The sequence below is a fragment of the Hirundo rustica genome, chromosome 4 (assembly GCF_015227805.2).
Source record: "Hirundo rustica isolate bHirRus1 chromosome 4, bHirRus1.pri.v3, whole genome shotgun sequence".
NCBI lineage: Eukaryota > Metazoa > Chordata > Aves > Passeriformes > Hirundinidae > Hirundo > Hirundo rustica.
The window spans coordinates 69,259,207-69,273,546 of NC_053453.1; the positions used below are offsets into that span (position 1 = coordinate 69,259,207).

The 14,340-nt window shown below is 46.2% G+C and overlaps 1 protein-coding gene across 2 annotated transcripts in view; it reads left to right on the forward strand.

Annotated features, from left to right (window-relative positions):
- The first annotated feature begins 580 nt into the window (after nt 1-580).
- Nucleotides 581-14,340, forward strand: part of KIAA0930 (KIAA0930 ortholog) — a 53,100-nt gene continuing 39,340 nt past the window's right edge. The window contains exon 1 of one of the 2 annotated variants that reach the window (XM_040062419.2): nt 581-704. In XM_040062419.2, the coding sequence (XP_039918353.1) occupies nt 581-704 (124 nt within the window). The remainder of the gene's footprint in view (nt 705-14,340) is intronic. The other variant, XM_040062420.2, reaches the window with a different exon arrangement.

Here is a 14,340-nt window from a genome sequence, read left to right on the forward strand (position 1 = left end):
CAGGGTAGATTGTCGGGGAAGCAGGATGGGTTTCCCAGGATGCTGGCTGATGTCAGGGATGCAGGGTCGATTGTTGGGGATGCAGGATGGGTTTCCCAGGATGCTGGCTGATGTCAGGGACGCAGGGTAGATTGTCGGGGAAGCAGGATGGGTTTCCCGGGATGCAAGATGGGTTTCCCGGGATGCCGGCTGATGTCAGGGATGCGGGATGTGTTTCCAGGCTGATGTCAGGGATGCAGGGTGGATTGCCGGGGAAGCAGGACGGGTTTCCCGGGACGCCGGCTGATGTCAGGGATGCAGGACGGCTCTCCCGGGATGACGGCCGCCGGCGGCTCCGCCCCGTGGGCGTGTCCGGGCGTGTCCCTGCCCGGGCCGTCCCGCCCGGCGGCCGCAGCGGCAGGAAGCGGCGGAGCGCGGCCGGGCAGCGCCGGCGGGAGCGGTCGCGGTGTCCCGGCAGGGGCCGGGGCGGCGTGCGGAGGGGGCAGCGGGGCCGGGAGGGCTCCCGGTCATTGCCGCGTGGGGAGCGCCGGGTGCCGCCTCCGCGGCGGCCTGACATGAGCTCATCGGCGGCGGCGGCAGCATGGCCTGTGCCCGGAGGGACGGCGAGGCGGACGGCGAGCCCGACCGCTCCCTGCGGCACATGCTGCGGGCGATAGCGGAGGAGCGGAGCCGCGCCGGCCTCCGGCACGACATCAGCGGCCTCGGTGAGTCGGGCGGGGCGGGCGGCGGGGCCGGGAGCCCCGGGGGGAGCGGGGCCCGGCCCGGCTCGCCGGCAGCACCTGTTGTGTTCGGCGGGCGAGGGCCCCGCCGCCTCGCCCAGCCCCCGGGCGCCCCTCGGGCTCGGCCCCTGCTCCATTGTCTGAAACGCCCTTGCGGGAAAATGGTCGGGCGGCGCGGCGCGCATCCCACCGCGATGCGCTTTTGGAGCGCGGGCTGCCTGCCGCGTGTTTCGGGGTGGAAAGGAACCGGTTTGGGGGTGCCTCTTGCATCTTGTGCGGCTCTCAGACGCTCTCTAGAGATTCTGAGCCCGACGCCTCCCTTCTCTGTTTAAATGACTTCACGCCCGCGGTCTAGGCAGCGCAGGATGTCGTGGCTCTTTGCCGGTCAGTTAATCTTTGAAACCGTGGAGGATTTCTTAAGCTTTCCGTCTTGTTTGTTTTCATCTCGGTTGATGCAGATTTCACGTGGCACGTCTTTATTTAGCTTTTGGCAGAGCTTCTGCGCTGTAAAACAGAAGTTTCGGGGTTGAAATTCGGTCGACTTTAGGCAGCAGAATGGTATGGCAGCTCCTTAGCCAAAATTATTCACACCAGGAAATTCTTCTGGCCGGGCTAATGGATAGAAATGACTAATTTTTATATGCAGCGGTAAAGATCATGGATCTTCACATCCCAAATTTCTGCCTACCTTATTCAAAGCTTTTGTATAGCCAGGGCTGGACCTGTATTCTGAGGGGCTGAATATCCAGAAGTTTTTGCAGGGGCAGTGCTTCAAATGATGAAAAGTGACGTACAACGGTTGTTTTTTCCATTTTTCCGTTTCCTTTATTAATGACTCCTCCCTCCTCAGCTCGCTTATAAGGCCCCAAAAGTCTCATCTGTTTCTGAGTCTTTGTTCAAAGCTCAGAACAAGTTCTTATTCAGGTTTTACAGGCTGCGAGGTTTGGGTTGACATGGGGAATCTCTGCCTCTGTGCATCACTTTGTCTGCCAGTGCTTGCTGTGGTCTCCCTGGGAAGGAATGGGCTCTCTGTCCTTTCCTTTTGCCTTGCCACAGAGTGAGATCTTGTATGAACAAAGAGAAATGGTTCTTGGTTCTTTCTGCCTTTTTCTAATAGAATTGGCTCTTGGGGCTTGAATATTGAAATGATTCAATGTTGAATATTGAAATGTTACGGGGCCTAATAAAGTAAATTGTTGTGGCAAATAAATTGTAAACAAAACAGGGAAAAGCCCACAGATTCTAAATCCCTGTGAGATTGCATTCATTGGAAATCTTCTGTCAGGTCCTGTTTGGCCATCTCTCGTTTGAATGTGAGATAAAGACTGCCAGGAAGAGAAATACCGCCATCACTTTCTTTTGCTGAAACTGGGAAAGGGAAACACTGTGGAAGCTGGTAGGACCATGCAGATACTTCCTCTCTGCTTGTCTTTGAGCACACACCCACGAGAGCCCGTCCAGGGAAGCTCTGCTGAGTGGCTTTGGGACAGTCACACAAGGAGTAGCACAGTGTGCATCTTTTCCAGCAGGTGAAGGCTTGGAAGGTAAACCTCAGGAGAGCTGCTTTTGGAGTAGCACAGTGTACATCTTTTCCAGCAGGTGAAGGCGTGGAAGGTAAACCTCAGGAGAGCTGCTTTTGGAGTAGCACAGTGTACATCTTTTCCAGCAGGTGAAGGCGTGGAAGGTAAACCTCAGGAGAGCTGCCTGGCTGGTGGCACTGCGGGGCTGCTCGTGGCTGTGGAGGTTTGCCCACGTGTGTCTCTCCCTGTGTGGAGATGTGCATTTTGCAGCACTCCCTGATCCATGACGTTGTCATTCCCAGTTAATGAGAGAGAGCTCGTTGCCCTATGCTGTGATTTGTCACCAGGTTGGTGAATGGTTTTAAACACCTCCCTTAGGAAAAACGCTGAGCTTTTGGAGTGGTGCTCGGTAGATGAGCCCAAGGTTTAATTCTGTGGCTTAAGCCTGTGCATGTCTGCTCTGGACTGCTGAGTGCTGTTGCAGGGCATGCAACACAGCTGGAGTAGCCTGGGCTGTTCTGGAGTATGCTGGGCTCTGGCAGCACAGCAGCTCTGAAGGATTTTCCTCAAGTCCAGAAGTCATGAAAGGAGTCACAGTCCTGTCTGGGATCGGGTGGTTAACGCAGAGATTTTGTCTGCCTTTTGTGCCCTGGTGGCACATCACCTGTGGGGCTACAGGACCTGCACACCCACACTGCTTTTGTATTCCTGCTGGGGTTTTTTGTAGTGGCCATTTCCTTCTGAGCTGTATCAGCAGGTGAAACCTGTAGTTTTCCAGTTCCCTTCAAATCAAGCTGGCAAAGACTCCAACAGTGGCTTTTCCCTGGGTGCTGCTAGTCCCTCAACAGTAAAGAGGGGCTCACTGGGTCATAACTTGGCCATCCTCTCCCATTTTGTGTATTTCCTAGAAGCGAGCCCAAGGAGGAGGAGATTGCATTTTTTTTTGCTGACACTGAGGTTTGGTGAGAGGAATTGCTTTGTTTCAAGAATGTCACGTAAGCATTTGGACAGGCTTTATTCAGAGACGTAAATCCCCTTGCGTGGTGGGATTTTCTGTAATATCCTGTTTGTGTAACGTACGGAATGTAGCACTTCACAATAATGACTCATGTTGTTATTTACCAAGCTGTTAAGGATGATGTCTCTCCGAGGGTTCTTGGCTGGATGTTCGTGTCACCCAGTTGGACAGCGCTGCTCTGGTGTTTTGGACTAAGGTCCCTCTCAAATGTTTGGTTGCAGCATTTCTGTGGCAAGATATTTCTCCTCCAAGGGAATGACAGATGTGCTGTGTGTCTCCTCAGCCAGGCTGCGTGTAAGGCTCTGAAGTTACCTTTTGGCCAAAGCCCTGAACTGGGGAATGTTTTATCTTTGGTGGTTCCTGATACTACTGTGTAACATTTTCAGATACTTAATTTCCTTGTCCTCCTGTCTTTCAGTGGCACTTTGCCTGGCTTTTGGAGTGGTAGAGTGAGTTTGGGCAGAGTGTGACTTCATTTGTACTGGAATTTAGAATGAAGTAAGAAAAAATGAATAGGTAGATTCGAACAATCTCTTGAACTGTGGCTGGTCCGTAATGAAGATGTGTGGTGGGTGAAAGATGGAGAAGTCACAGAGACCCTGAAAAGAAGGTGACTGCCCTGTGGAGTGCAGCACCCGGGGCTTTGAGAAGCAGCTGAAAGCTGAGGTGTGTAACAGGAAGCTGTTCCAGGTGCCAGCAGAGATGGTCTCGCCTGCCATGAGGAGTTTCTCGTGCTTGCTCTCCCGGTTGTGTTCTGGGACTTGAGCGGCCCTTGGGGAGAGGAGGGTGCGCTTGGCGCGGGGAGCAGGAATGTTCATCCTCAGAGCCACAGGGCTGCCTGGGCTGGTTCGTGCAGCAGCGCACAAACCTCGGGGCTCATCATGGGAGAAGAGGCTGTTGCATGATTCGGGGACCACATTGCCTTGATGAACAAGACCTGGAAAGAATTCTCCTGAGAGCAGGGGAGGTGAGGTGGCGCACAGTCAGTGCTGGTCCCCGTGATGGAAACACAGCGTGGGGAAAGGGATGAAGAGCAGGGGAAGAACTTTTTTGGAAAACAAAAGAGGTTAAAACAAAAAATTAAAAGGAGAGTTAATTTGGATTTGAAAGTACTAGATTCGGGCCTTATCTTTTTCATAGTGTAGTGACTTTTCATTTCATTATAATATTCAAGAAGGATATATTTGCATTTGTAACTTTGAAGAAAGTGTATCCACAAGTAGGTGGGAGTGTCAGCAGAGAGCTTCCTGCAGCACAGAACTGGTTTGACAGGAGTCACTTTCCAGCACACACAAAACATTTTTCATTCGTGGTTCTTCTTGGAGTTAGTTCAAGGAGTTGGGGAGTCAAGGGTGAGAAACTACAAAAGCTGCAGAGCTTTTTCTCCTTTTGATCTGTCAATAACAAGAAGGTATGAAAATCACATCTGTCCTAACAAAAACTTGAGGGATGCATGCAACCAAATTCACCAGCTATGTGCAATGTGGCCTATAATGAGTTTAATTTGGAACAGTTTGATTTCAGTTTAAAAATATATGTTTATATACTTTTACCTTGTTTTTACACAATTTCCTTTGCCTTATTTATAAAGTGTTTTGCTGTTAACGAATATGAAATGTTCACTAAAAATATATATAGTCAAATACTGAAGAGAAAAATAAGATACTAATGTAAGAAACTTAAAATAAAAAAGTGTTTATAGAGTAGCTTCCCAAAAATACACCCCCTGCCCCCCACCCAAATTCCAACCAGGAGAGGAATCTGTATTTCTTTTCAGGAAAAAAATCTAGAAAGTGCAAATACAATGCAAGATCAGAACAGATTATTTAAATCAGAGTTAAAGCAGATACTTTGAAGTCCAAATGATTTAACCAGTTTACCCTCAGGTAAATACCCTGAGGTATCGAACCTCTTACTTGTAGTTGGATAAAAGTGAGCAAATAGCAAAGAAATTCTAGTGTGAAAGATGATTTTAAAACATTTTTTTTTTATTTGATGTTATTTTATTTTTGCCTGGCACTGAAAAATGTCTGGAAGAGGTTTCTGCAATCAAATACAGGTGGGCATTTGAGGTGTAGTTGAGCACTAGGATGGGGTGGTGTGGGAGAAACCACAGGTGGAGCGAACTCTTCGATCCAGCGCCTTTGTCCAGGGGATGGGAATGTGTTTCTGCTTGTCCAAGGCTTTTGTGTCCTTGGGCTATCTGGGGCTAAACTCTAGGGCTGCAGCTCTCCAGGGTTAATACCTTTTTCTGTGAGGGTTTTGGGTTGTTTTGTTTGTCTTTTAAAGGTGATTGATTGAAAACTCTGTTTTAGCTGTTCCACAGAACCTTGCTCATGCTGATGTCACTGCTGGCCTGTGTTCAGGGATTTGTCATGTGGCTGTTGAAGGTTAGCTTCTGTCTGGAGTGTGACAGATATTCCATGCCACATCGATAATATAACAGACTCTCTTTTATTACAGCTTTCACATCTTCTCTTAACAGCTGGGTTATTCGTTTGTTCTTTCATTTTAATAGAGATGAAACCTTATGGGATTTTTTTCACGTCCTGCTCGGGAGTGTACATGCTCAAATTATCAAAGTCAGACTGGAGAGGCTGAAGTAAAGAGACAAGATTTTTTTAAAAAAACTAGGAAAAAACCCAGCACCACCACCCCCCAAAAAATATCCCCACAAAATACCTTCCAGAACGTTGTTGCCCTACCAAAATGAGCAGTTGATTCCCTAAGGCATGGCATGCTGCTGTTCACTTTTGGATGCTAGCAGAAGTTGCTGGATCCCACCCCCCCTTTTTTTTTTTTTTTTTTTTTTTTTTAATTATTATTATTGGTGTCCTTCTGGGCAGAATTATGAATCCATAAGCCTGATAATGGGAAGAGTCTGGGTATTTGAGAACACCCTTCTCTTATTTATGAAATACTGTAGCTTTAGTAACCTTAGCTGCTTAGTTTTGTTGTTCTAGTAGTGTGCTCTAAATGTTTAGTTGGGTACCAAGTCATAAATCCATATGGAAGTCTTGAGTTCTGTTTTGGAATTTAAGATGGATGGGAGGTTTGTCTTAGGGATCAGGACACATCTTACATATAGGGTTCAGGATGGAGCTTTTAAAGATTTAAACATTCTGTCTGTTTGGATTCTTTCCAAGGAATGAAAACTGGAATTTCCTGGAGAATGAAGTGTGATGATCTCCCCTCTGTTAGTGTTCAAGGTGCTGATCAACAGAAAAAGCTCAGAGGATGCAGATTTTTCAATAGCTGAAATACACAGTGTCTTATGTCCAGCTGCATTTCTGGAAAACCAAAACCCCGCAGTTAAATAGTTGGTAATGATGGTTGCACCTGCTTATCCAGCTCAGTAGGATCAGGTAGCAGCTCACTGACGTTTTAAATATTACTGGGGAGTGAACAATAAGGTAGAAGGAGAAAATCTGCACAAAATCAATGCATGGTGTCAGGAGCCCACTGAATAGTGAAGCTGCTTTCTACAGAGTCTTCAAAAGGGTGTGAAACAAGCTGGTTTTGGCGTGTCTGCAGTCCCTGGGGTTAGACAGGGTGAGTTTCAGGGAATCAAGCTTGCACTCTTTTTTGAGGGTGTGTGATCATAAAGAGGGTTTTGATTACCCTTCCCAATGCAGGAAATAAGATGCAGCCAGGATTCAGGAACAGCAGACAGAGACTCATGCTGCTGCTGCCGCTGCGGTGGAGTTGTCACCTGGGCACACTGCAGCAGTAGTTCTGTTGGCTGGAGTTAATCAGTTGTACCAACAGCCCTAAGTAATTTTTTCCCCCTGAATTCTTACTGTTTAAGGCACAAATTATATGTGTGAAGATTTATAGGGTTTTCTGCAATGTCAAGGCTTTAAAATCGAAGTTTTTGTCATTTTGGTTCACCTGGTATCTAGTATAGACAGCGTGCTACTATTATGCAGAAATTGAGCCATGAAAACAGTAATATTCCTTATCTTCCTACTTTGGGGGTTCCCTAGACGTATTTCCTTAGGGACCACAAATTAAATCCTTTCAGGTGAACATTGTGTCTTGCAGGCAGGTAATGTGATGTGAAGAGCAGTTCATTTTGGAGCCATATCTGTCCTGCCACAGCAGTGAGGAAACAGCCACTGGTGCTGGTATTGAGGCTGCATTTGGTGTTTCGGAATATTTTCTTGCATAATTTTCTTTCTTATGTCAGAAAGCAGAGCAGATGGCAGGCAATCATCAGCCCTTCACTTTTGAAGAGTTCTGGGTTGTTTCCAGGTACAACAGCGTGCTGCATGTGCAGAAGTGCATTTGAGGTGACCTGATCTGTTGAACTTTGTTGTGCTTTCCTCTGGGAAATGACATCATGGGGCTCTTTGCCCCTCCTTTTCAGGCAAGATGTGCTCAGGGAGTCAGGCTGAGGCTGCCCCTGGCTTTGCTGTTTGTGTTGGAAATCTTTATGGCTCAATAGTGACCCAGCTCTTCAGAGGCTCCCATGCAGAGGCCCCATGGCAGGAATTGCCCTGTCACTACACCCAGAGTGATTTCAGGTGGCAGCAATATTGTGTTAGGTGTTGCTCCCATTTAATCGATCTGCTGGTGCTGCATCTTGTTAGGTCTTCTGTAGGGATGTGTGTGAGCACTTGGGTTGGGTTTCTTTTGAGCACATGGAGGTGGAAGGTAGATCATCTGATAGATTACTTCAGATTACCTGTGTCTGGAAGTTACATAGGTGGTTTTAGCTCCAAACTCTGTTTGCATGTCTAACTGCCAAGCTTGGATAAAAGGCAGAAGTGTGTTGGGAGTTCTTGGTCCTGCCTTGCAGGGCTTGGTGCGATCAGCAGGAACTTGAGAAATTTACTGTCTGAAACCTGAGGTTGAGGGCACTTCCTAAAATTGACAGAAAACAAAAGGAGAGGGAGAAATTGGAGTTACAGTGATTGTATCTAAAGTCTTGGTGTGTCTCTTCAAATGCAGGATCAGTGCTTTAATGACTGAATAGAAGAATATTAAGATTTATATTCTTCTAGACTGTAGTAGCAACATCAAAAGGCAGTAAACTGTAATCAGAATTTCGGGGGAGGATGTTTGTCAGCCCAGTGGTGGGCAGAGGCAGTAAAAGACATTGCCTTGTGCCGAGGAATTTTCTAAGGAAGACCTTTCTTTTTCAGCTCACATGTTCCTGCTTGAGACCTTGTAACTGTCATGAGATAGGAGAAATGATTTCTTGGCAGATAAAGGTTGTGACTTTCTCTGGTTGTTTAGAAACCCTTTTTTGTAACTCTTTTTAGCCTGGAGAGAATGCCTGTCGAGGGTGATGTGGTGGGTGGGAGACCCAGGGGGGGAAGGAGGGCAGAAGAAGCAGAGCTGAAGTGCCAAACAATACTCATGTTGGAGGCAAAAAGCTCCAAAGTCCCTTAACTCTTAGCCAGTATTCTGTTCCCTTGGCCAGGCTGCTGTAACACACCCTTGTCCAAGCCTCCCAGGTCTGCAGGGATTTGTAGCTGTGCAAGTCTCCCCTTTGGAGGAGAAAGTGGGGCGGTGATGCTGGTTACCAGTGGAAAGGGATGGCATGTTTTCAGCAGCTGAAATACTCGTGGAAGACTAAACCTCTGATTATGGAACAGAACAGCAACTTTGCAGTAGTTGCTCTCCCTTGAGGAGTAGGGTGCTGGCTTTAGGGCAGTTTTTTGGGTTCTGTCTGACTGAAGGTAGTATGACACACCTACATCTGTTCATAAAATTCTCTCCTCATCAATAATGACCATTTCCACAGAGAGCGAGTTTTTTTCTTGTTTCCAGTTGTTTGGTTGTGAATTAAATTAAAGTCTTGGGACTGTCAAGAAACTATCCTTTTCCTCACATGCATGGGGTGCCTGCAGCGTGAAAACCCGGGGTGCTGATGGGCTCCAGCCCTGCACTGCCTGCAGGACAGCCTGGGCGTGCTTCCTTGGCAATTTGATGGTTTCACAGGGAAGTGATCAGCTCTTAGAGGAAACATTTTTCTTCCATGCATGACTGAGGTTTGTTTAAAGACAGTGGCCTGCGTTTGCCATAAGAGGAGATTTCACTGGGATGTAGGTGAGTGGGCAGGCAGTTCACTTTTATTTCTAGCTAAACAGCTGTATTTGTTGTCTTAGAAACCTGCAGGAACAGTAATGTCACTGCTAAAGAGAGTGCTGCCTAATTAGCTGAAATATCTAGGTGCTGGCAAAGACACTCACTTTGTTGGACAACCCAAAGCGTGATTTTTTTTTTTTTTTTTTTTTTTTTTTTTTAATAAATACAACAATTTTTAAAGTGTTTGTCTTATGTGTGCATGTCAGGTTGGACACCCAGCTGAGAGATGGCAGTGTCAAACAAGTTTTTTCTTTTAAAATCTTGGCTGCAAGATAGGTGAAAGTGTTGGTTGTCAGCTTCTAAAAGTGAGTGGGTTTGTGGTGTAGAAGGTAAGTGAGAATTATGGCTTCCACTGTAAAGTTGCCAAGTGCTCACTCAGAAAGATGCTGTCGACGTTTCCAACCAGAAAAGAAACTGAACTTGGAAAATACCAGCCTGTGATAGTAAGTATGGGTAGGAAATAACTCTGCTTCTCTGCAAACTGCTGTTGTGATAACTACTCCTTCCTTCTGCCTTGACAGCAAGTTGCTAACTACAGCCTGGGCAAAGATAAGGTACTGGGGGAGGGACATAAATGAAATTATCAGTAATAACCACAGTGTTGGTGGTTTTGTAAAGCTGGAATACTTCTAAAATACAATTTGCTGGTTTTACCTGATCTACCACAGTGGTCTCTCAGATGGGGCTTTGACGGTGGTGTTTATTAAGTGAGAAAATAGGGACCTTGAATGTCATCAATTTACAGAAGCAGTGGTCTTTGACTGGAGGGATTGCTTTGGCAGAGAACAAAACCAGCATGTATTTTAGCAGTGAAAACACACATCTGTATTGTTGCAGACAAATTTCTGTGCTCCAGTAGTGCCAGCATGCTCTGTAAGTTGCCAAGTGACCTTGCCAGGTTGGATCTAGGTCTTGGAAAGTTTGGGACTGCTGCTGGATAATCCTGGAAGCAGCAGTAGGAAATGTGTAAAAAATTGTCCCTCTTTCACTGGATTTAAAGCACCTGCATCCAGTGGGGTTGCCTCTGTTGAAGGAGAATGTTTACACCTGGACTGAATCCCCAGTTCGGCCAGCTCTGAAACACAGCAGCTTTTCTGCAGTAGTTTCTTGTGAAAGGCATAATGAGGTGATTCCTCTGGTGCTTCCCTAATGAGTAAATGAAATCTGTGGAAGTGATGCTTTGGGGAGTTGCACATGGTTTGGGAGTTTGGGTGCCGTTTCCAGGGAACTGAACTACCACATGCCTTGAGAGGCTGAAGTACAGCAAAGCAGCTGACAACTGTTGGATGAAAGTGGATTTATTATTTCTGTGCACTGCAGTTCAGTAGCAGGTATCCCTATCCTTTCAATTGTGCTGACCCTTCCTGGGATTAGCTATTCAAAGTAAACTGCCAGGTGCCTGTAAAATGCTGTCTTTATTTGGTGTTTCATACTGACCTGTCGTATGCGATGATTTCTCTCTGAGTTTGTCTTCTAGGGTTACTCTTGTTGGAAAATATTTCTCATGTTATTATGGTTCCATTTGGATTCTGCTTTTTCAAAGTGGAAATGTGTAGATGGTGCACAGTAGTTTATGCTTTTAAATTATGTGGGCTTTGAGTCAGTGTTGAGTGTTAAGTGGAAATGATGGTTTCCTCAGCATGTAATGTAATAGTGAGTAAAGAACAGACCTGCAGGAAGGTGTGTGGACTTTAGGGATACATTTTAATTTATTTTTTCTAGAGGAGATTGTGTTTGTCTTCTCAGCAGTGATGCTATGAAGCAACTTTCCGCTGTGGAAGAAGTGCAGGTAAAAGTGGAAATGTGGAATTGAAACAGATATGGATGGAAGAAAGTAATCTCTCTCCCACCTTCCGCTTCTGAGTAACACAGAAACCATCCCAAGGAGAATAAGAGAGGAAACTGCAATCCCCAGAGTCCAAAAAGTGAGACTCCTTAATGCTTTTGTGCAAGTGAGCACTTCTGTTCCTTCAATATTCTCACTACCTCCATGAAATGAAGTAACAAATAGGCAATACTGGTTTTTTCCCAGGATGTGAGGAATCAAAGGGTCCAAATTTGAGGAAGCTCTGAGACCCCAGCCAAACTTTGTGGCCAGTGTTTAACCTCAGTCCTGCTCAGTTATACCTTTCTCTGTCACTTTTAGTGGACTTTCAAAATACTACGCAAACATTTGTGTGCCCCTTGAATTTTGGCAGCCAGCATCGAGTGCATTCCAGTACTGTAATACATGACACTGCATGGCTGTTGTGTAAACCTTAGCATGAGTTGCAAGATCAGCTGAGATGTTCAAAAATAGCAGAAAAGAATTGTTTGGATTCAGAAAAGGCTGTACAAGATCTTAGGAGCAGGGGAGGCGACTGACAAACTTGTTGTGTTGGTTGATTGCTCTTCAGTGTCAAGGATATTCCTCAGGAGCTGTGTTCACTGCATTCAGGAAGAAAGAAACACTAAAAGATCATTGTGCAGTTGTAATTGTGGCCAGTGTGGGGTGAGAGTATGTGAGACAAACAGCTCTGGGGTAAACAACCTCTGGGCTTGACCCACTGTTCTTCCATGATGTTTTTGTATTCCTTGGAATTAGAAGGAAAGTGTTCTTCAAGGGATTTCCTCATCAGGAGTGCTCTGTAGCAGTGTTTCACTATGAGAGCTAATACGGACAGAATTTGAAATAGTTCTTCTTTAATTTTGTACTGTGCAGGTTTTCATTATCTGAATTTAGCTACTTTGTGGTATTTGTGCTGATCTTTTTTATGACTGTGGAGTTACTGGGTATATAACTTTGATTATGAAACCCACTGTAAGACATTGTGCTGCAGAATAATACCCTGCTGTTAATCCAAATAAGCTCATGAGAGACAAGAAAAATAAGCTCTTTGTGTCACTGTTTAATTAACCAAGGCAGATCAAAGTGCTGGCAGGGAGATGGTTTAGGAAGAGGTTAAACTGCAGTTCTGTGGCGTCCTGTCAGGACACTCCAAGTGGTAGTTCCAGACACTTGAGGATATAGATTCATAATCAGGGTCTAAATAGGTCCTTGGTATTTTTCCTGTGGTTCCATGGATGCTCTTAGGCTCATCTCTGCTTATGCTACTTTAAAGTCATAATCCAGGTATCTGAGAGCATTTTTGACAAAGAATAGCTTAAAGCATGTTTCTCATTAAGTACAAATGAAATATTTGGAAGGTATTTATTTATTAAACTGATCTGTCTCTGTGACAGGATGACAATATTGCCTTATCCTGACAGATGAAATAGTCAGGCAGGGCTGCTAAGTGAATCAAACCAAAAGAATTCATGATGGGGGCAGACAACCCTCTTCTGGTGGTTTTTTGACTTGAATTTTCATGCTTTCTGTACAACCTGGATCATTTGTGAATGCTTCTTGAATTCAGTGTCTAAATATGTGAAAGAGCTCCTTCAGAATGGGAGGCACTATGGTTAGAGCAGTCTGACTCTGCTCTCACTGTTTTATCTCCTTCTGATTAGACTCTCCTTGTCTGATGATTTAAGTGTGCAGAAGTGTTGTGCCTCACACCCCTTGCCTCCCTCCCCCAACTCCCCTTTGTTGCTGAGGAAGTGAATAAACTTTTGGGCCCTAAAATGAATATTGAAGAAGACCCTTCAGGTGATGAGTTGTTGAGCCCTACTCTCTCTGCTTTGTCCTCTACTTTGTGTTCTCCAGCTGGGGTTTGCAAGGCCAGAACCTCTTTGGCTGCTTTTTTCTTCCTAAAGGCCTTTCCTAGCTGAGCTAGAGCCATCTCTTACACCTTTTGTTTTCTATCCCAAAGTACTGTACTTTCTTTTGCAAACTAGATGAGACCTTCCCTTTCCTAAACTTTTCCTGCAAGTTGTAGAATGGGTAGTTGTGTTTGAGGATCCTCTTCACCCTGAGCCCTCCTCTCCCCATTCCAAAATATACAAAATATTCCAAATATAATTCCAGAATACCACTGAGGCCAAGTTAAGTCCTTAAATACACGAGACACTCGTTAAGTGTTTGTAACTTTGCCTGGCAAAGCTGTCTGTGCTCTTAGGCACAGCAGTAATGACCAGCACCTGAAAGGACTGCATGGTATTATATTCATTAATCTGGCTTTAATTCGGGGTAAATGCAGAGAGGAGAGGCAGTTTCTGTCAGGAGGGGGAGAGGTTAAAACAAGGTCTGGCCAGATGTGTCTTTTCAGTCACCACACTGCAGGGGAGGTGGCAGCACCTGAGCAGAAGGCAGAGCAGAACTTTTCCAGGTGCCTCTTGGGGAAGGAGCTGGGAGAAGCAACTGGTGGGACCAAGCCCAGCCTGGATTTGAAGGGAGATGCCTGTAAAAATGAGTCCTGAGAAGATCTGGTCTTGCTGGTGGCATTTCAGCCCCTGTCACATTGAAGAGCACTTTTTGGGGCATCCCCTGGGGTTCAGGGTGTTACCAAGGGGCAGCTTTGGGCAGCGCGCTAGACCCTGGCTGGGGGCAGTGGAGAATTAGCTACTGGAGGAGGAAAGGAGTCAGGGAAGGGCAAAGAGCAGCAGCTGGGGGCTGTTCCAGTGAGCTTGGGGGTTCCTGTGGCTCTTTTGGAGTTTTTTCCAGAGCACTGGGGTGTTTCTCCCATCGGGGGCTCTGCCAGGTGCTGGGAGCAGCCAGTGATGGAGCTGGAAGAGCTGTCAGTGGCATCGTGTGGCACTGTGCCATTCCTGTCAGGTGAGGCAGAGCACTGTGGTGGATCTGAAATGAGGTGCCTGTGGAGCTCTGGGAGCCTGGAGGGACCTGGCAGGGCTTCTTATCTCGGGAAGATGGAGATGGGGGGAGGTGGAGGTTGTGTGCGTATTGAAAATCACTTGAAGGTTGAAGAAAAGATGATCAATACCTGTCTTTGTTGACAGGGTTTCTTCTTTTTCAGTCAGTTTGGGGGTTTTTTCTGCTGCTGGATGGAGCAGCATCAGAAACCCTTTAGGTTCTTCATTGTCTGCTTCTCTGCGGTGGTGCTTTCTGCTG